At 56.3% G+C, this 21,954-nt stretch overlaps 1 protein-coding gene across 8 annotated transcripts in view; it reads left to right on the forward strand.

The window, feature by feature from the left end:
• The window catches only part of LOC111157515 (casein kinase I), a 34,031-nt gene extending 14,213 nt beyond the window's left edge, over window positions 1-19,818 (forward strand). For 2 of the 8 annotated variants that reach the window (XM_022518992.1, XM_022518989.1), the window contains 9 exons: window positions 7,875-7,985; window positions 8,102-8,250; window positions 10,085-10,313; window positions 10,892-11,062; window positions 12,542-12,690; window positions 16,769-16,961; window positions 17,080-17,219; window positions 17,751-17,816; window positions 18,777-18,820. In XM_022518992.1, the coding sequence (XP_022374700.1) occupies window positions 7,875-7,985; window positions 8,102-8,250; window positions 10,085-10,313; window positions 10,892-11,062; window positions 12,542-12,690; window positions 16,769-16,961; window positions 17,080-17,219; window positions 17,751-17,783 (1,175 nt within the window). In that variant the 3' untranslated portion in view covers window positions 17,784-17,816; window positions 18,777-18,820. Of the gene's footprint in view, window positions 1-7,874; window positions 7,986-8,101; window positions 8,251-10,084; window positions 10,314-10,891; window positions 11,063-12,541; window positions 13,363-15,938; window positions 16,000-16,768; window positions 16,962-17,079; window positions 17,220-17,750; window positions 17,817-18,776; window positions 18,821-18,954 lie in introns of those variants that run through there. The other 6 variants (XM_022518985.1, XM_022518986.1, XM_022518988.1 and 3 more) reach the window with 5 other exon arrangements.
• Window positions 19,819-21,954: the final 2,136 nt, after the last annotated feature.

The following is a 21,954-nucleotide window of genomic DNA, read 5'->3' on the forward strand; positions in this document are numbered from 1 at the left end:
GTTGCTGGTCTGGAGGGGAGGGCCTGTGGTGGTAGTTGCGAGTGGGAATTGATAGTGCAGGGTGTCCAGCCCCTGGGGTTTGGCCTCATTCCTGTCTCTTGGCCGCTCTTTCCCTCCTTAGAAAAGCAAAGTAAATCATTTCTGTCCTGGGCAGAGAAAAACAACAACGCCGTGTGCTGTGCTTGCTGGTTCTGAACCCAGGAGGCAGGGGGCGGTCTCTTACCCAGTGGTCTGGGCCTCTGCTCTCTTGGGGTATGAACACTGCTTCTCCATGAGCTGCCCCCTGCCCCATCAGAGAGGACAGGGAGGGGACACTCACTGTCTGAGCACGTAGTTGGTGCTGGGCAGGCTCCTCTTTGATTGTGGTTGCCCCACACAGCAGCAGGGCGAGCTGGAGCCCTCCTGTTCTGCACACAGCCAGAAGCAGGTGCGGCGCGGTCGGGCTGGCCTCCCGCTGCTTCTCTTGCCCGCTAGAAAAGGCAGCCCTTGCACCCGTGTGAGTGCAAGAGTGTGACAGAACATGGGAGGGAGACATCAGACAGACCTGAATTCCAGACCTGGCTTTGTGCAGCCGTTGGGAAAGTCAGGTGGCTGCTCTGTGCCTCAGTGTCCCCATATGGAAAGTTCATGGGATGATGAGGCCTGACTGACCAAGGGCTAAAAGAGGGAGCAGTGGCTTTTGGCACAGATGCACATCTGCTCCCAGGAAACATCCAGTCCAGGGCCTTCTTCCCGTAGAAGGGAACAGAAGCCCTGAAAGGGGAGGGGCAGGCCAAGGTCATTTGGAAAGCGAGTCCTGGTCCATGTGGAGAAACCTCCCTGGGGGCAGGACTTCCTGTTTATCTAGTTCATTTTGAAAACCTGGTCTAGCTTTACTCCTCTTTGTATAGGCTCTGGAGTAAATTCTACCAGGGCTTGGGGGCTGGCCTTTCTTGCATTAGCTGTATGCCCTTGAATGGGTGATGACCTCCGCTGGTCTTGGCTTCCCCATTGGTAGAATGGGGTCAGAAGGCCTGCAAGGTGGTGAGCGGTAATGAGACCCCAGTGTGCACACCTGCGCGTGCTCTGCCCAGCTGTGGCACTCTTCTGTTGTGTCCTCCACCAGCCTGAGGTCTTTTTTGGGGATTTGCTACTGTCAGAGGATTTGGGTCCTCTTGGGCCTGAGTGGGGGTGGGGTGCCAGTTCTGCCTGGAGAGCAGTTCCCCTGTCCAGCCTCTGCTGGGTGCTCAGGTCCAGGGGACCCTGGCCTGATGCTGTGTCCTGCCTCCTCCTTCCTGGGCTCCTGTTGCGCTCTTGCGGGGACAGTGGTGATTGTAGGGCCTCCCCGGCTGGCCTCGCTGGCTCCCTTTGTTCAAAGCCCTGGCCACATTCTTGTCACTGGTGCCAGTGCCAGGGCCCGACTCCAGATGGCCTCTGCAGGTGGGGCTGGGCGCGGCCTCCAGGCCCTGCTTTCCAGGATCAGCCACAGGCGAGTACTGGGTGGATGTGGCTGCAAGGCCTGCGGCCTCTCATGCGGGTCTCGGAGCAGCTGCACAGGGTCCAGAAGTGGCCGAGACTGTGTCCCCTCTACCACCACTGGCCGTGTGCCCTCAAGAGCTCCCTGTGCTTTACTCGTGGTGTCTGTTCCTCAGTTCTAATCGGCGGGGCATCGGTCTCCCCAGTGTCCTGTCCTGTGTGTCCGTGTTGGTATCTGAATGAGCCCTGATGTGAGCTTGGTCACCCCCTCTACCTACCCAGGGCTTCCCCAGGCCCCCGATCCTAGGGCTGGCCAGCTCCAGGCCCTTCTCTATGTCCACCTGTGTTTTCCAGACTGGCCCATCCCCCCATGGGGCCACTGTTCCTAATTGCTGGGTCACCTCTGCTGTCCCTGCCCCTGTTCCGGCATTTCCCACTTAGAGTTCTCCTTTGCTGCCCCCATAGAGGGTGAGTTGAGCTTGTCTGGGCAGGGCTGCCTCCGCTGGTCTGGGCCTCAGTGTGTCTATCGGTGGAATGAATGAGATGCCAGACAGTTGGGAGAGAGGAAAAAGCAGGGACTTTGGGGACTCACATTCAAAGCCCAACTCTGCCCCAACAAGTCCTGTGACCTTGGGCCAGTTACTTAACCTTTCTGAGCCTCTAGCAGTGAGAATTCAGGGAGACCAGAGAAAAGGCTGGTAGTTTCCAGACAGATCGGAAGCAGCTGAGGGGCCCCGCCGTGGTGGGAACCTGGGGGGGGGCCGCCCACTGTGGGCGTTTTCCAACACTCTCCAGGGACCCAGAAGCTTCACCTGAGAGCGAGCTCCCTGTCCTGGGGAAGTTAGTGTGGTGTTTGATCTCTTGGCCTTAAGTGTTTCAGTTTCTGTATGTGTCAGCTAGAGATACAAACAGTAGTCCTTGCAGGATGGCGGGGGAGTTGGGGCTGGGGGGGGGGAGGGTAAAGGGCTCCTCCCACGTGCCCCTCCCCATCTCGGGGAAGGGTGTTCTCCGCAGCACCTCTCTTCCCTGCATCCATCTGCTGAATCACAGTCCTGGGGGCCCTACTTTCAGAGTGTCTTGGTCTCTGCCCCCTTCCGGGGCTGGGGTCACCATCAGCTCTCATCTGGGTTTCCCTTGCCCCTCATGTCCTCTCCAGTCCTTTCTAACATGCCAGTGGGTCTGAACAGGGGTGGGGGTGGGGGGCGGATTTGTCCCCCAGGTCTGGGGACGTTTCTGATCGTTGGAATTGAGGGAAGAGGGTGTGCTGCGGACAGCTGGTGTTAGGGACGCTGCAGGCCATCCTACAATGCACAGCACAGGTCCCACGAGAAAGAATTGCGGGGCCCCAGACGTCAGTAGGGCGGAGGCTGTGAGTCCCTCTAATAAGGCATCCGTGCCTGGCCCGTGAAGTCTCAGGCTCAAGGCCAAGATCACTTGGCATTTGAGACCCTTCTGATCACCTCTTCCACAGTCTCCTGCAGCTGCCTCAAGCTCAAGTTGCAGCGAACCACTCAGCTCACTGTACCCCACTCCCAGCGGACCTTTGCATGTGCTGTGACCTCTGTCTGGCACAGTCCCGCGCACGCCTCCTGGAGCCTGTGCCGCCTTTCCTCCCACTGGCCTGTCTGTGGTTAGGGCACTGGGCTCATGTCTGAGGCCCAGGGGGCCGTACTTAACAAGTCCAACTTCTGCTGAACACTTACTTTTTTTTTTTTTTAAAAATTTTTTTTTTTTAATTTTGTGTGTGTGTGTGTGTGTGTGGGAGGGGGTGTGTGTGTGTGAGCGAGAGAGAGAGAGAGAGAGAGAGAGAGAGCGCGCGCACGCACTTGTGCATGCGCACAAGTGGGCAGAGTGGCAGGCAGAGACAGAGAGAAGCAGGCTCCCTGCCAAGCAAGGAGCCCGAGGCGGGACTTGATCCCAGCACCCTGGGATCATGACCTGAGCCAAAGGCAGTGGCTTAACAGACTGAGCCACCAGGCGCCCTTGGGCCAGGCACTCTTAGAAGCCTGTTGATACCTCAGAACGCCTCCCATGCCACGCCCTCCCTGCCTTCCAGAAACATGCGGGACCCTCCCCAGTGATGCCTTGCTGATGTGCCAGAAGTGGTTTACAGTTTGCAAAGTACTTTTTCTCCAGCTGCTCCCTGGATTTGTTGATCTGTTTTCTTATTAATTTTATTTTATGGGGTTCACAAATGAAAACACACAAAACCAAAAACCAAAACGCAAAAACATGCCGAGTGATCCTCGCTCTCTGTCTGCTTCTCTGCCTACTTGTGATCTCTGTCAAATAAATAAATTAAAAAAAAAAACAAACAAAAAAACATGCCGAGTGAAAGAAGCCAGTCACAAGGGATCACATGTTGTATGATTCCATTTAAAAGAAACGTCCAGAACAGGCAAACCCACAGATACAGAAAGTAGATGAGTGGTGGCCTGGAGCTGGGGTTTGGGGGAGATGCAGAGCGAAAACTGAAGGGGCCTGGGCTTTGGAGATGGTGAAAATGTTCTGAAGTTGATTGGAGTGTGAATCGCACAGCCTTGCGAGTACACTAAAAACCACTGAATTGTACACTTTAAAGAAATAATTGTGTAGTACATGAATTATATCCCAAAAGAGGTGTCAGGAAAGATGGCAGCCCATAATCTCGAATCCAGTAAAATGTTGTCCCCTCCTGGGCTAGGGGTCAGCGCAGCCCTGCCCGTCCCTCACTGGTTTTTCCTGCTCCTTTCCAGTGTTTTCTTATGTAGATACAACCAAACAGATCCGTATTATTTCCCCCATCTTTTTATTTTTTTAAACTGGAGAGAGCATAGAATACATACTGTTCTGTACTTTGCTTTTTCACTTCCTGTATCTTTGAGAGATCTTTCCACTTCTGCACAGAGAGAGCTTCCTCATTCTTTTTCCATTGTATTCCGTGTTATTGATGGGCCATTCTTCATTTAACCAGGCCCCGGAATGACGGCCATCTGGGCTGTGTCCAAGTTCTGCTGTTGCAAACACCCCACAGCGGACCGCCTCATCCAGGCCCTTTCTGTACTCACTAGGGTGTTGAGTGCACCCCCAAACTGGGAGCCGGCTTATTCATTTAACACATGGGCTCCTCGAGCCATGGTCCCCACTGCCCCACAGCCCCACGCAGGACAGTGCAGGCGTCTCACCGCAGGACTTCCGCCAGGCACTGGTGGGGGAGCTCTTTGGGGACCATTTGCGTTACTCTCACAAGGAGGTTGAGCATCTCACCATTTTTACATTAATGATTTCTTTTTCTTGAAGCATCTCTGTAGGTCCTTTACCCTGTTTCCTTTGAGCCTTTGGTCTTTTTCCTACTGGGGCGTAGGAGCTGGTTAGCATGTTAGTGCCATCATCCCCTTGCCACTGGTAAGTTACAGGGATAGTTCATAGGACTTTGTTGCCGGTGTTTTGTTTGTTTTTTTTTTTAAAGATTTTATTTATTTGACAGACAGAGATCACAAGTAGGCAGAGAGAGAGGAAGGGAAGCAGGCTCCCTGCTGAGCAGAGAGGCTGATGCGGGCTCCCCGGAGATCATGACCCCAGCTGAAGGCAGAGGCTTAACCCACTGAGCCACCCAGGCGCCCCTGTTGCTGGTGTTTTTGCCACGAAGAAGGGATTCCCATTTTGGATGGGATGGAGCCATTTTTTTTTTCTTTTTTCTAAATGGCCTTTGGGTTTTAAATCAGGGATAAAAAGCTTTGCCTATCCCAAAGTTGTAAGGCAATTCTCCCTTCTCGTCTCAGGTCTCATTGTTTTCTTTTTATTAAGTGTGAGTAGATACAAAAGAAGACATACAGCAAGTATGCATGCTGTCAGGCACCCTTCCTCCCCTTCCCCTCAGACGAGGACGTGCCTGTCACCATGTAGGCCCCTGCCGCCCCATGGTGTCCCCTCCTCTCCTTTCCCCTCAGAGGGAACCACCTTCTCCCCATTAAAATTGTTCCCTTGTGTTAAAGAGTTTTGTTACGTTTGTATCCCTAGACCTAACCCCGTTCAGCATTGTATCTTTTCAACTGTGCCTGCCTTCTCCTGTCTCTTCCTCTCCTTCAACAGAGGTAAAATTTGCATAACACAATTAACTGTTTTTAAAATACACAATTCAGTGGCATTTGGTACATTCCCAGTATTGTGCAACCACCATTCCTATCTAGTTCCTGCAAACATTTTCTTTTTCTTTTTTTTTTAAGATTTTATTTATTCATCTGAGAGAGAATGAGGGAGAGCATGAGAGGGGGGAGGGTCAGAAGGAGAAGCAGACTCTGCTGAGCAGAGATGTGGGACTGGATCCCGGGACTCCAGGATCATGACCTGAGCCGAAGGCAGTCGCTTAACCAACTGAGCCACCCAGGCACCCTCCCGCAAACATTTTCATCACCCCAAAAGAAAACCCCATACCCGTTAGATAGGCACACCCTCTTTCCCCCTTCCCACCCCTGGCAATCACCAGTCTACTTCCGGGCTCTGCCGATTTACCTATTCTGGGCAGTTCCTATAATGGAATCCTACATCTGTGCTTTGGTGTCTGGCTCGTTCACATAGCACGTTTGCAGGGTTCATGGACACTGTAGCATGTAACAGTCCTTCATTCCTTCCTGTGGCTGAATAACGTCCCGCTGCATGCAGAGAAGCATTCAGTTTGTCCACACCGCCCGTCGCTGGGCACTGGCTTGTCTCCACCTTGGGTTCTCGTGGATGGTGCGGCTCCTCGCTCTCTCGGACAACGCGTTAAGATGCTGGGAGCCGAGAGACGCCTGGGTGGCTCAGTTGGTTAAGCGTCTGTTCTCCGCTTGAGTCAGGATCCCGGGGTCCTGGGACTGAGCCCCACAGTAGGCTCCTTGTTAGCGGAGAGGCTGCTTCTCCCTCTGCCTGCTGCTTTCCTGCTCGTGAGTGCGCTTTCTCTCTCTGACAAATAAATAAATCAAATCTTTTTTTTTTTTTAAAGATTTTATTTATTTATTTGTCAGAGCGAGAGAGGGAGAGAGAGCGAGCACAGGCAGACAGAATGGCAGGCAGAGGCAGAGGGAGAAGCAGGCTCCCTGCCAAGCAAGGAGTCTGATGTGGGACTCGATCCCAGGACGCTGGGATCATGACCTGGGCCGAAGGCAGCTGCTCAACCAACTGAGCCACCCAGGCGTCCCAAATAAATCAAATCTTTAAAAAAAAAAAAAAAAAAAAAAAAATGCTGGGAGCCACGCACCAGCTGCCCGGAGCCAGTATCCGTTCCTTTGCCCTGCCCTGTGGCCTTTTCTCTGGCTGCATGGCAACTTGGCCATTCTGATGTCGGACTTCTGGGTGGTTGGGAGTCATGACATTCTTGTCCTGGAGCTCCCATGATTCTGAAGGACAGACACTCGGGAGTGGGCTTGCTTGGGAAAGGGTTTGTGTGTATTCAACTCTACTGGGTAAATGCCAGCCTGGTTTTCAAAGTGACTGTGCAGGGGTGCCTGGCAGCTCAGTGCCTGGTAGCGTGCGACTCTTGATCTTGGGGTTGTGAGTTCGAGCCCCATGTCGGGTGTAGAGCTGACTTAACAACAACAAAAAGGCAAAGCGGCTGTGCTCACTTATACCCCACCTTTTTCTTTTTTCCACACAAACTTTGGCTTCACTCGGGATTTCTGGTGTGTGTGGGGTGAACTATGGTGTCTTTTCTCAGATGGCCAGCCAGTGGTTCTGGGGCTGCTCATGGCAGAGCCTCATCTTGTCCCCTGACTTGAGATGCAGGCTTTCTCTTATCCTACAGTCTTCTGGGCTGCTGTCCTCCCCTGGCTCTTCTGCTCTGTGTGTGTGTGCTAAGGCTCCACGGTTTCAGTCACCCCGCTGCAGTGACACCTGGCCTCTGTCCCTCAGTCTGGCCCCTGGCCTCTAACTCAGCCCACTCAGTATTAGAGCTGGGGAAACTGAGGCAAGGCACAGTTTGGGTTTGGGTCTTTCTTGGGACTTCTTGAGACAGAAGCTTGCCCCACTCCCTTCTCTCCTCCTTAGCCCTGACATCCCACTGACCTCACTCCTCTCCAGCTCAGGGGCTCCCACTCTCCAGGGTAAAATTCCTCTCACGTGATCTGTGAGCCGTCTGCAGCCCATCTCGCCTCCCTTTGCATCTGACATTCTGGCTGCACTAGCCTGTGGCTCTGTGACGTGTCCGCAGTTCCTCCCGGCCTTCCCCTCGCACATGCTGCTCTTCCCACCCTCCCCTCCCGCCCCAACTGGCCCAGGGGTCTGCTCTGTGCCCACAGTCCCTCCGCTTCCCTTGGATTCAGTGCTGGGCCCTCTGCCTCTTTTCTGCCATCCCCCAAGGGGTGCTGAGCTGCTCAGGCACAGACGTCCGACTTGGCCCTGACTTGAGGCCAGCTGCCTGGCCGAGCGTGACCCAGGTCCCCTGTGCCCTACTCCGCCCCTGGCAGGTGCCAATATTGCCTCTGGTGAAGAAGTTGCCATCAAGCTTGAGTGTGTGAAAACGAAGCACCCGCAGCTGCACATCGAGAGCAAGTTCTACAAGATGATGCAGGGAGGAGGTGAGGGCTGGGCGGGGCCTGGGGGCGGGGCCTGAGGCGCTCTGGCGGCGTGTGTGTATATGTGCGCGTGCGTGCAGGGGGTGGTCCCACCCTGACAGCCGTTCTCTGGCCCTCAGTGGGAATCCCATCCATCAAGTGGTGCGGAGCGGAGGGAGACTACAATGTGATGGTCATGGAGCTGCTAGGGCCCAGCCTCGAGGACCTCTTCAACTTCTGCTCCCGCAAGTTCAGCCTCAAGACGGTGCTGCTCCTGGCGGACCAGATGGTGAGTCCCTCCATCAGTCCTCCCCAGCCAGGGACTGTGGGCCCTGCTGGGCTTGTGGCTTCCCTTCCAGCCTCTGTTTCCCCACCGGGCACAGGGTACCAGCCCTGCCTTCTGCCTCTGAAGGATGCCACAGCAGGAGGTAGTGACAGGGACATAGGACAGCCTTGGTGCCTGGACCAGGACCAGGGGACCTTGACCACTGACTGTAGAATTGTGGGGTGGGAGGCGTGAAATGCAGATCTCTAGGCCTCCTGGGTTGGGATCCTGGAATAGGACCTAGGACTCTGCCCTGGGATGATTTTTTTTTTTTAATTTTTAAAGATTTTATTTTTTATTTGATAGAGATCACAAGTGGGCAGAGAGGCAGGCAGAGAGAGGGGGAAGCAGGTTCCCCGCTGAGCAGGGAGCCCGATGAGGGCTTGATCCCAGGACCCTGAGATCATGACCTGAGCTGAAAGCAGAGGCTCAACCCACTGAGCCACCCAGGCGTCCCTGGGATGATTCTGAAGCTAGCGATCACACAGACCTGGCTTGCACCCCGCTGTGCTGACTCTGGGTGATCACTAAGCCTCTGTGAGTGTCCGTCGTCTCAGATGAGAGTCTCCCCTTTGCTGGGCTGTTGCGGGATCAAGAGGGACACCACGCAGTGCCTGGACCAGAGCAGTTGCATGCCTACTGATAAGCAGTTCTTCGATCCTAGCACCCTTTATAAACTCAGGGCAGAAAACCTTTTTAAAAAGAGAAAAACAGGGGCACCTGGGTGGCTCAGTGGGTTAAGCCGCTGCCTTCGGCTCGGGTCATGATCCCAGGTCCTGGGTTCGAGCCCCACATCGGGCTTTCTGCTCAGCGGGGAGCCTGCTTCCTCCTCTCTCTCTGCCTGCCTCTCTGCTTACTTGTGATTTCTCTCTGTCAAATAAATAAAAAAAATATTAAAAAAAAAAAAAAAGAGAGAGAGAGAGAAAAACATAGGATTTGGGATCCGGAATGACACATGGACAGGGCTCCCATTAGGCAGGCTCTGGGTCTGCGGCTGGCCCACTGGAAGTCTGCAGACCCCTGCAGTTTCAGGCTAAATGTGCGTGTGCGGGGGAGCGTTGTCAGATTCCCTCAGGATTGGACACAGTAGGTAATACTCAGCCAAGCCAGATGAGTCTGTTTGTTCTCAGAAGCCTGAGACCGACCCAGAGAAGGAACGGACTTGCCAGAGAACGTACCGTGTGCTTATATGTTAATTTAAGTTTCTGACATAGTGGTGAAAGACAGGGTCTGTGTGTCTGCTTGACTTTGGTGTCCTTGGCAAGCTAGGGCACAGAGCCTGTCTTTGGTCCTCCATCTCTGTCACCCCAGCTGAGTTGAGGCTTCACTGGTGCTCCTCCCTCTCCTCCCTTCCCCCACAATCTGATTGCTAGAACAACCTTCGACACTCCTCTCTAACTTCGGCTCCTCTAGTCCGATGTGGGCGTACAGCTGGGCAGCAGAGGCTTCCTTGCGGGCCCAGATGCCTTTCCAGGCTTTGTTTCTAGATCTTACCATTAGCTTTCCTACCTTGCTCTTTCCCCTCTCTGTCTCATAGTAACCTTGGTGAACTCCTCTTTCACAATTCCTGTCTGTGTCACTTCCTCCAGGAAGCTGTCTCTGACCTGCCCCCTTGAAATCATCTCACACAGCTGCAGAGACAGATCTTTCTCTCCTACCCAAGGCAGGGATCACAGATGTGTGTTTTCTGTCCCTACCGCCCCAGCCCTCAGGCCCCACTGCAGGGCCTGGCCCCGACTGCTCGGTAGAAGCACACCCCCAGACCGCTCGCTGAATGCCTTGCTGTCCCCTCCCCCAGATCAGCCGCATCGAGTACATCCACTCCAAGAACTTCATACACCGGGACGTCAAACCTGACAACTTCCTCATGGGGTTGGGGAAGAAGGGCAACCTGGTGTACATCATCGACTTCGGCCTGGCCAAGAAGTACCGGGACGCCCGCACGCACCAGCACATCCCCTACCGGGAAAACAAGAACTTGACTGGCACTGCCCGCTACGCCTCCATCAACACCCACCTGGGCATCGGTGAGTGCATGAGGCCTGTGGACTAGCGGGCCGGGGCCCTGGCTCTCTGCGGCTGGAGGTATTCCCCCCATTGTTGCCACAAAGTCAGGTTTTCCCCTTCAGGACAGCTGTGGCATGGCCACCACCTTAAGATGCCTGACTTCAGCCCTATAGCAACCCGAGCGGGTGTTCGCTTTCCATTGTGTGGGAGACACGGGCTCACGGGTGCTTGAGGTACTGAGTTGGATTTGACCCTGGCCCTGTCTGAGGCTGCACTTGTGCCCTGTCCCCAGAGGGGGCTGGCAAGGAGGCCCTGGGCTGCCTGCTCTCTAGCTGCTGAATGCGGAGGTGCCTGAGCTGGAGAAACTAGGCCCTGATTGAGTAGGAAAAGCTGGGCCCCACATCTTTTTCTGTAGAAGGGTGACTGTAACCTGTGTCTCTGCCGGAGTCACAGCTAGCTGGTGGGCCAGGCGGTGGGGTGAGGGGTGTGGGCGGTGCCCCTCAGTTGAGGAGCATGTCCTGGAGGAGGGGGGCCTGGTCCCTGTTGGCCAGGAGCCCCCGCGGACCCCGCCCCTCACCCTGTCCTTGATTCCGTGCAGAGCAAAGCCGCCGCGACGACCTGGAGAGTCTGGGCTACGTGCTCATGTACTTCAACCTGGGCTCCTTGCCCTGGCAGGGCCTCAAAGCGGCCACCAAGCGCCAGAAGTACGAGCGCATCAGTGAGAAGAAGATGTCGACGCCCATCGAGGTCCTCTGCAAAGGCTACCCCTGTGAGTAGCCCCGTGGGGACGGCGGCTGACCGGGGAACCCTTCAAGGCCTCCCTGAGGGGAAGACAGGGCCACCCAGCCCACACTGGACCCCCGCTGCCCCAGCGTCAGAGCGTTGGTCACAGGCTGGCTGTCACTGCTCGGGCCCCCCCTTCCGCCTCATCTCATGAGGGCTTCGAGTAAGAAAAGCTCATTCTTCCTCGCCCTGTGAGGCCCCTTCACCACCCATGCAGAGGCCCTTTCTGATACATGGGCTCACCACACGTGTGGGGGTTCCCCCCATCAAGCAGTTCTCTGGGACACTGTTGGGTGCCCTCTAGCTTGACTCCATTTGACACGGTCTGCCTTGAGACAGTGGGAGATCCCATAGTTTGGGGCTCCGTCCCATGAGAGCCCCCCACCAGCCCGAGGTTGGTCACAAGTCCAGCTTTCTACCTGTGCTCTGACCGGCCGGCTTCGAGTTTGAGGTTCCCACATTCTCCCCTCCCCCAGCAGGGATGAATTTGCTAGAGCAGCTCACAGTACTCAGGGAAACTTCCTCTGTGTGGCACCTTACGAAAGGCCACGATAAAAAATGTAGATGAACGGCCAGATGAAAAGATAACAGAGCGTGAGGGCTGCAAGGGGCCTGAGCACAGGGACTTCTGTCCCCGTGGAGTTGGGGCGTGTCACCCTCCTGTATGGGGATGTGTTCACCAACCTGGAAGCTGTCCAAACCCCATGCTGTTGGGATGTTTATGGAGGCTTCCTCGTGTAGACATAAGTGAGTACTAATTCTGTTTCCAGGCCCTCTCCCTTCTAAAGAAGTGTTTGGGGATGGACGCTGGAAATTCTAAACTTCTAAGTATGGTCTTAGGCTTGGTCTTTCTGGTGACCAGCTCCCACCCATCCAGGAGCCATTAGGAGGCCACCCAGAGTCGCCTCATTGGAACAAAAGATGCGCCCAGTTCTGTTAGCATTTAAGGGTTTATGAGGGTTTGAGGAACTCCCGTGCCAGGGACGGGCCAGAGGCCAGTGTGCATTTTCTGTTCATCCCGGGGGCTGCCCCGGCCCTGCTTTCCGGAGGAGGAGGTGGAGGTTTGCCTCCTGTGTCTTCAGTCATGTTGGGAGCTCCCCCTGGGCCCTTGACTGTCCTTTGGATTTTATGACAGCTCTTGACCTGCCATCTGCATGCCTGCTCCCCAGAGTGATTGGCAAGAGCAGGTAGAGCTGTGGCCTGTGGCCCTGGGGTGCCCTTGCTGCGAGGGGGCGCGCGTTCCTAACTCCCGGCCCTTCTTGTCGAGTCTTCAAGGCTCTGCTCCCCGGCATGCAAGGGTTTTAGCGCCATAAGGAGGACCATTGTTCTGTTCTGTTGTCCTCTTGTCCCCTCTGAGACTGAGAGCCTTTGGAGGGACAGCGGGTGGGGAAGATGATGCGGGCTGCGGGGGTGGGGACCCCGGGAGCCTGGGCCTCACGGCAGCCTTTTCTGTGCCCTCTGCCAGCCGAGTTCTCCACATACCTCAACTTCTGCCGCTCCCTGCGGTTCGACGACAAGCCCGACTACTCATACCTGCGCCAGCTCTTCCGCAACCTCTTCCACCGGCAGGGCTTCTCCTACGACTACGTCTTCGACTGGAACATGCTCAAATTCGTGAGTCACCTGGAGGCCAAGGCGGGCTTGGGGGACTGGACGGGGAAGGCCCCGACTCCTAAGGCCAAAGTGACCCTGTGGCGGGTGGGGCTCCCGAAAAGTGGGGGCTCTGAGCTGGACAGGGCACGCGACCTCGCTGGGCTCCCGGAGTCCCCGCGGTCCTCCCACTCTAGCCTCATCTGTGCTGAGTGTGTGTGCCGCCGCGGGCAGTGGGGCCCAGGCAGGGCACCGCCTCCCACCGGGCCCAAGAGGACCTGGCCAGGCCTTGAGTCCCTCCTAGGTGCCTTCGGCAGGGCGTGGATGGCGCTGGCGGGCCCTCCGGCTGTCCTGATTGTCGCCTACACCACCCTGCTCTTGCTATCCTGCACGCCCCAGGCAGCTGCCTTCACCATGGCCCCTCTGGCCAGCCTGGACCCATTCATTGTGGTTTCTTTCTTCCTGGTCATGGGACCCTGGGTCTTGCTAGGCGGTTGCTCTGTCTCCCTCTTTTAAGGGTTTTGGGGGTCGGGGGCGGTGGGGAGAAGCGTCAGCCCGTCAGCAGTGCCCAGAGCTCCGGAATCTGTGAAATCGTGTGTCTTGTTTCACATCTCTTCTGGAAAAGGGGGCTTCCTCGAGCCAGGCTCAGCCCCGTGACAACGAAGCCATTGCGCTGCCCTGTCCCTGTCCCTGTCCCTGTGCCGGGCCCACGTACTCACCCTCATACTGGTAAGGACCCTCAGAGGCCCGGCCTTTCCAAGATTTACCGCTTGGCTGGGCGAGCACAAGAGGCTGAGCCTCTGCTGTGCTCTCTGTCCCTTCCAGGTGCCCGGCGCCCCTGGGCACCCAGGGCCCTCCAGATAGGCCCGTGGAGGAGGTGGAGGAGCTGCCCCCCCAAAACTACTGGCCTGTGGTCTGGACTCCGGGGCCCCAGTTCTGACGTCACCAGATGTGTCTGAGCCCATCGGGGCCAGGCCTGAGGAGGTGTCCCTTGGCATGGTGGGGTGCAGTGGAGAGGGAATGGTGAAGGCCCTGCCGTGAGATTCTTGGGGATCAATCAGCTGCCTCATGAACGGAGCCTGAAGAAGGGATGATGTTCACTGCCCTGGAGGGCCTGGTGGGAATGGGCACCAAGAATGGCTTCAGCAAGACCCTGACGGTGGCCTCTGTATTGAACCTGAACTCATTAAGCGCCCCCACCTGTTCTGCACCTCATGCTGGTGTGCTACTCCTTTCGTGGCGGACGCCAGATGCCCAGGACCTGAGGGCAGCTTCTCCTGGATGCAGGGCTCAGCACCTGGGCTCGCGGCCCTCTTCTCTCTGGGGCTTGGGCGGGGACTTGGTACTGTACCCTAAGGAGTCTGACAGAGATTGGGCAGAGAGCCACAGTCCCACAGGCCAGGGGACTCGAGGGGTGGGGGTGGGCGATGGGCAGTGGGGCACCTTCTGGCCCAGACCTCCTAGCTGGGAGTGTGGCCGAGGGCCAGGGGCCGGCTCTTCTCGCCCAAAGGGTGTTCATTGCTCAAGGTATCTGGACGCTGGGCACTGCCCCCATCTGTGTGGAAAGTCATCCCTGGGTCGGCTTCAGGGATGGGCTTGGCCCTTCCTCGCAGTGTAGCTCCGAGAACGGGTTTTATGTTGTCTTGGGGCTTGCGCCATGCAATATGGTAGCTGGTGGCTACGTGTGGCTAATTTTTAATTAATTAAAATTAACCAAAACTGAAAACGTAGCTCTTCAGTCGAATTTGCTGCGTTTCAAGTTGTTTGTAGCCGCACGGGGCTGGTGAGTGGCTATCAGATCCAACAAGGCAGACGTGAACATTTCTGTCATCACAGAAAGTTCTGTGGGGCAGTGCTGCTCTAGATGGCTCCTTACAGAACCTCTCATGGGACCATCCAGCTGACAAGATCTCCTCTCAAGCCTGGCCAGGAGCACCCTCCCCACCCACTGCTGGCACTTCGACCCCTCCCCGGGGTCCCCTTCGAGGCAGGCTCTGGAGTCAGGAGCCAAACAGAGGTGCCAACAGCCTTATTCTGCACCAGTCTCTGACTTGAGGGCCCGGACTGGATCGCTGGGTGCCTTTGAGCCTATCACCCCACGGTGAACTCCACCATCTCCAGCTGCCCGTTGGCGGAAGCATCTGCAGACACGTGGTGCGGACCTTCCATGCCTTCGTCCCAAGGCCAGGCCCCCGATGCACTTACCAGCACCTACCTACAGACCAGACACCATGCTGGGCACCCAAGGCTACGGACTCCTGGGGGAAGGATCCCACCCCTGACTGCGAGCGGCTCTCCCTGAAGTAGCCACCCCGTTCAGCATCAGGGCCCCGGGACCTCTGGCTCCCTGGAGCCTGGGACGTTGCGGTCAGCACACGGAGGCACCGTTTTCCGAGGTCCAACCAGCAAGCCCGGAGGATACTCAGTGTAGCCAAGGACAGGGGTCTGCACTGCAGGGCTGGATGATTGTGTGACTTTGGTGTTGACTTTTTGTGTTTCCTGTGGGCGAATAAAAGCCAAGAAACCTCCCCGGTGTGCATTTCTTGAGGCGTCACTGGTTGGATGGAAACGTGGAAAGTAGCTCCTCCTGCTTTGGGGCTAGCCTTGACCTGAGCCTGCTGGGGTCAGGGTGTAGCCCTCTGCGCAGTCGCTCACCCCTGGCCTGTACCCCTCTGAGTGGACCCCTTGGCTTCACCAGCCTCAGTTGGCCCAGGCCAGGGATGGGCTTGTCCCCCACCCGGCCCGTGGTTTCCTGAATGGGGCTGCAGCTCTTACACAGGCCTGCTCTGTTTCTGGGGCTCAGGTGCTCTCTGCCGTCCTGTCGCTGATGGGAGCCCGGGGTCTGGGGTGGGGCTGGGTGGAGACTGGAGTCAGGAGCTAGAGCCTCAGGGGTTCCAGGCCTGCCCTATCAGGCTTGTGGGTGGGAGGACTGGGGATGTATGTCCCTCCTAAGCTCTTTGGGGGTGCAGAGTAGGATCGGGGGGCAGAGGCCTGGATTTAAACCCTGGCTCTGCCCTAAGCTGTGTGAGCCCAAACAGGTCATGAGGGCTCCTTGGGCCTCGATTCCTCACTAGGGTTCAGGGATCATTCTGCTCCCCAGCCCCCATCTCTTGGAGTTACTTAAAGGCAAGGGCCGCCCCCAGCCCTCGTTTCCCAAGGATAGCAGGGCCTTCCTGGCCAGGTGCCCGGGAGAGACACAGGGTTGCAGGAGCCTGTGCCCCGTGGCCCATGAACAGGCCCCCCTACTCAGCCTGCAGCTCTCTCCTCCACAGATGCGGCCCCCCTCATGCCAGCCCCCTGCCCTTCCCTGTGGACGACCCCAGGACCAACTAGGTAATGCGGCCAGACGCCGCTCCCATGCCATGCTCCTCTCTCTGAGGCTGTCTCCTTTCCTCCTGCACTGGGGTGGCAGCAGCCGGAGGGCAGGCCCTGGGGGCTCCCGGAACCCTTCCGCCCCATCCTGCCTGTTGGGCCTCTTTTTCCTCCCATGGGGGCACCTAGCCCATTCTTTCTCGAGCTCCCCCTGAGCTCCTGTCTTGTCCCAGGGCCAGCGGCATCCGTGTGAGTCCCAGGGCCTCCCCGACAGCACCTGCCGGAAGTCATTGCCGGCTCCAGGGATGGGGCAAGAACAACCTTTGATGGGGTCCCCTGGCTGGCTCCCTGGTTCAGACGCTGGCCCTGCTTTTAGCTAGCCTTGTTCCTCATTCTCTGGGTCTCTGAACACCTGTCCTGCTTGTTTGGAAACTTGGAGGGGCTGAGGGCTTTGGAACACAGCAGGGACCTGGGTTGGGAGGGCCAAGGAGTGCCCTTAGTCCTCTGGGGCATTAGCCCTCCCAACTCTGCCTCAGCCCAGGGCAGAGTGACCTCGGCCCGTTCCTCTGACCCAGCTTCCTCCTCCCTCCGGGCGGTCGTGTGGCTTTGTTTCTCTGTACTGTGTGTTTGGGAGTCATTTCCAGGTCTTCCGCCTGGTGGGGAGGAGGTTGGACCAGAGGGTTTCCGAGCTGCCTCTTCCCCAGGGGCCCACCCGGCCTCTTCCCCGTACTCTGCCCCGTGGGAGGGCTGGACCTCACAGGCCTGACCGGGTCTCTTCTCTTCCCCGCAGGGCGCAGCCCGGAACCCCGAGGACGTGGACCGGGAGCGGCGAGAGCACGAGCGCGAGGAGAGGATGGGACAGCTCCGTGGCTCGGCGACCCGGGCCCTACCCCCTGGCCCGCCCACAGGGGCTGCTGCCAACCGGCTCCGCAGTGCCGCAGAGCCTGTGGCTTCCACCCCGGCCTCCCGCATCCAGCAAGCTGGTGAGCGGGGTGGGGGGCCCCTTGCACAGTGGGCTGGGCCCAAGGGGGGCCGGAGCGACGGGGGCCTGGACACTGATGGGGGGCCTCCCCCTGCCTCTCCCTACCTCTCCTCCTCTAGGCAATACTTCTCCCAGAGCGATCTCACGAGTCGACAGAGAGAGGAAGGTGAGCATGAGGCTACACAGGGGGGCGCCTGCCAACGTCTCCTCCTCCGACCTCACTGGGCGGCAAGAGGTCTCCCGGATTTCAGCCTCACAGGTGAGCTGCCCTGGCTGCCGGCCTCCTCTGCCTCGCCACTGGGCCCGAGGGCCATGGCCGGGCCCGGTGGGCCACAGGGAGCTCATGGAGGAGGGGTCGTGGTCCTAGCCATCAGGAAGTTCCCCTCAGGTCCCTGTCAGCACAGGGTGGAGGGATGGGCAGATTCTGCTGGTGGCCTCACTTGGGACCATGTTTGGACTCAGAAAGTTGGGAAGGGGGAGTCTAGTTGCCCAGGGATCTCCTGCAGAGGTGGCAGGAGACCTGCCTTGGTCCTTTTGCTTGTGGTGGGTGAGCCCCAGGATGGGCCATGAGCTGGGAGTCTGGTGGTCCCAACGTGATGTCCATGTGGCCCGGAGTAGCTGCTTTGTCTCTGAAGCAGCTATGTCCTAGGGTCATTGAGGTCACACTCCCCTTCCCTTGGTTCCAGGGGCAGTGGGGGTGGGCAGGGAGCTCCACAGTGGGGAGAGACTTGCCACACTGCGGTCAGCAGCAGCTTATCCCCTCCCCGCCTCTGTGTCTCTCCTCCCAAAGACAAGCGTGCCATTTGACCATCTCGGAAAGTGAGGAAGAGCCACCATCGGACCAGTATTTGCTTAGGTGAGTCAGTATCTGCGGCAGATGGAGCCCAGCCAGGTCTAGAAACACCCGTGGCCTCAGGGGGGAGTGGCAGGGCCTCTCCCCCCCCCCCCCACCCCATCAACAGCCCTTGAGAGAATTTACCTCAGAGCTACTTGGCTCAGCCCAGCCCACACCAGCTAATTTCAGCTGGAAAAAGCCTCCCTCTGCCCTCAGGCCAGTCCTCCATTCTCTGTCCCTCTGTTCGCTGTCCCTGCCCCCCTTCCAGTAGTCTGCAGAGGAGTTAGTTCTTAGCTGAGACAGCCCTGGGGGCTGACGGTTGTCCCCAGGCCTTTAGTCCTACCTTAGCCCTTGGGCTGTTAAACATGTCATTCCCATAAAGCACTTAGAACAGGGTCATGTACTTGGGGGTTTATCTGATGTAAAACGTGGCCCTTGGTGGCCTCCCAGAGCCCTTTGGCCAGTGTGAATCGCCGTGGGACGCCCATGGCCACATGTGGGCCTGAGGAGCTGGAAGCAGGTTTCCTCTGGAGCCTGACTTGGGGAAGCGCAGGGGGCAGAGGGGAGGTTCTGGGAGGGGAGGGCTGTAGGGGAAAACGTCTGAGCTCCCTGGGGAATAGGTATGTGGCAGGGGGCTTCGCCAGTGTGGCCTCACACCAGGACGCCCTGAGCATGAGGTGATTTGCAGAAATTCATTCCACGGCTAGAGCTGGGACGTGAAACAGGGCTTGCCTTCGCCACTTCTCAGGTCCGGGAACCAGTCCTTCCGTGGCAGGGTGGGGTGGGCACGTGGCTGCTCACCAAGAGGACAGAGGAGGAGGGAGAGAGGTCTTGTTCTTCCCATGAAAATGGAGCACCCACTGTGTCCCTGGAGAGGGACGGGCTCAAAGCCTCGGGACAGGAGCATGGGGACTCAGGTTGTCTGGCGGATGGTGGCCAGAGGCAGACGTGCACCTGATCTGTCTTCTCTCCCCCTTCCAGTGTCTTCACTGTATTTTCTTTTAAAAACAACAACAACAAAAAGATGGGGAAAAAAACCACTCAAAAGAACAAAAAGAAAAAAAACCCAGCATAAAACCGACGATGGATTTTCTTTTATTTTTCTTTTTTTCTTTTTCTTTTTTTCCTTTTTTTTTTTTTTTTTTCTGCCATTGGCAAGAAGATGGGATGCCTTCAGCACAGAGGATTCTTGTCCCTACGCGTTTCCCATTGTCCACAACCTTCAGGCAGCCGAATGCTCCCCCGACATGGGGCTCCACACGCCAGGCGCCATGGCCGCGCCCCAGCCAGCGCAGACACCGGGCCGAGAGGGGCTATTTGCATGTTGGAGATGCCGCTGGTCCTCGTGTGCCATCAAGAGGTGGCCTGAGGAGCCGGGGGGAATGGTGTGGTTGGTCGGGGTAGATCCCACTGGGTGCTCTTGAGTCTTGGGACCCCAGGAAACAGGCACAGCTCCTACTGCCCCGAAATGACTGTGGCCGAATTTCTGGGTTGGGGTTTTCAGTGTCCCCTGAACGTCTGGGTCTCTTTGCCTCTCCAAGAAGACTCTGAGGAATGGGTGGCGAGGTGGTGGGGGGCTGGGATTCCTTGTTTGTGTGTGTCTGTCTGTCTTTGTAGCTCCCAGGACAGCAGGTGCCCTGCCCCACCTGCCAGGCGGACTTTTGGTTCTCGCCCTCCTAACAAGGACACAGGGGTAGGCGGTGACTTTCCGTGGCCCCCAAGAAGGGCACAGAGGGTCCTTGTCACTGCCAATCCCTGAGACTGTCAGCAGCCTGTGGCAGCCCCATCCCCTTTCCGTGGTCTTAGGGCAGATCTGTGACTACTTCCAGAAAGCATCCGGCTCCTGGGTTATGAATTAATTCTCTGGGCAGGCCACACTCACCTGGCGCCCCACCCTCCCTCCCCACGTTCTGCCTCTCTCTCCAGGAGGAGCCTGGGGTCAGGGCTGGGCACCGGATTCATCCACCCCTCCTAGTTAACACCCATTTTTACTTTATTTTTATTTGTTTTCTCTGTGTGTGTATTTCCTAATTTATTTACCTCTTTTTCCCCTTTTTTTCTTTTCCTTTTTTTTTTTTTTTTTTAATTAAAGAGCAAAGCTTTTTATTACTTTGTAATTTAAAAAACTGAAAAAAAAATACTGAAGAACTTTGGGGGGAATTTTGTACTTTTTTCCTGTGTAAATATTGGACTTTTTTGAGCTTTATTGTGGTTGTTAATTTGAAGTAATAAAGTAGAAAAGGATAAAGTGAAACAGATAGCCCTTGGTTCACATTTTTGCTCTGGGGGCTTCTCCCCAAGCAGGCCTGGGAGCAGGTGTGGCCGCTGGGGATGACTAGGCCAGTGATGGGTACCTCCCTGGGGTTACTTTACACGAGTGTTTCAAAAACTGCAGCCATGCCAGCTGGGGCCTCATTCAAGTGCAGATTGGTGTGGAGACTGAGTCTGCATCCTCCCAAGGTCCAGGGGATCCCGCAGGCCCAGGACCACACTGCATAGGAAGGTTCAAAGCGCTCTTCACAACATGATCTTATGCACACGAGAATTCTGAGTTCGGTCCTATTAATCTCCCTCCCTTCAGAGGGGTAAACAAGGCACAAGTAAAATGACTTGCCCGAGGTCCCACAGCCAGCTCTCTGGCAGCAGAACCAGGATTCGAACCCTGCCGATTCCGCGCTCACAGTGCCTCCTGCCCGGCCTTGAAAAAGGAGCGGCCCTCAGCCTTTGTCTCTGCAGCGTAAGGAAGAATTTATCAGTTTACCTTTATCCAACACAGTTTACTTTCCAACTTCTCATTAACCCAAGAGCCACTGTTTGCCACCATCACCCGTAAGAGAGCAAAGCCACCTGACTCATCTGTCAACCTGGAGAGAGGGCGAGGTCTCTGAGAGGTTCTCCAGGGGGCATATTGGAAGTCCTGGGCGTAGCTCAAACCCCCAGAATGCAGGGCTGTTCCGTGCTGGCATTTAAAGACCCAGGGACCCCCATGGCCTGCCTCAGGCCTGGGGGAGGGTCTCCTGCTGGCCCTCCACATAAGTCTGTATTCACAACCATCAAGGAACACCAGAAGGCCCGGAAGTCTGGGCAATGCACCAGAGCCGACCACAGGAAAGCCTGTCTGGGAGAGTTAGTGACCCCCCCCCAGCTCTCCTTGCCCTCCCCTCCCCTTGCCTCCCCTTTAGGCAATGTATCTGACGTCAAACAGTGAGTGTGGCCTTACCAACGACAGGCCCCTAGGGAAAATACAAGGGAAGCAAATCTTTGAAAATCTTTATATATAATCTTTTGCAGGGAAGACCTTAATACCTAGTAACACTAATGTGTTGTTTGCTGTTTTAAAATTCCAATTTTAGTAATACTACTAAATGTATACCTATGGAGTAAATTTGTGTTTTTACAATTTGGGGGGATTTTATTGTCTTTAGAATGTACCTCACTTAGGGGGTGCTGTCAGAGGCCAGTGCCCAGAAGTACCTTGAAATTATTATTTTCTCTGTGTGGTTATTGTATTGATTTTGATAATGAGTTAGTGCTCTCCCCTCCTCCCCAGCCCCTTGTTTTCATTTTACTTTTTGGAGATATCACGTATATGACAGTCAAGCTATTTAAAAAGTTATAATCAGAGAATCACTCCTGTTCCTGGCCCCTCCCCCGCCCCTGCCCCCCCCCCCCCCCCCCCACACCTACCATCTTCACTGGTTTCTGGTTCATTCTTCCTGTTTCTTATTGGGCAAACTAATGTATATGGGAGTGGGTGGTGGCTGACAGTCTCTGAGGAAATGACATTTAGCTGAGGCCAGAAGTGACCAAGATGTGTCAACCATGCAAACAGTTTATTTTTATTAAGTATGCCAAATAATCGCCCAGAAATTTTGCCCAGACTGGAGGGGGCAAACGTGCCACTTGGTGAATCATTTTCATTCATGCAACAAACAGTGACTGGGCTCGTGCCGGTGCCTGGGATGCCAGGTGCTGGGTCAAGGCGGTGGGAGAGGTGGGGCAGGGAGGCCAGGGCTGGAGTCCAGAGGGCCAGCTTGGCTCCTCTGTGACCTTGGGTGTTGTCTGGGTCCTGGTTTTCTCTGTAAAATGGGGGTAATAATACCTGCTTCCAAGGGTGATGGGATTAAGTAAGACCACAGAGCAATGTAAGGGCTGAGGT

The sequence above is a fragment of the Enhydra lutris genome, unplaced genomic scaffold, assembly GCF_002288905.1.
Source record: "Enhydra lutris kenyoni isolate GAN:26980312 unplaced genomic scaffold, ASM228890v2 scaffoldscaffold55, whole genome shotgun sequence".
NCBI lineage: Eukaryota > Metazoa > Chordata > Mammalia > Carnivora > Mustelidae > Enhydra > Enhydra lutris.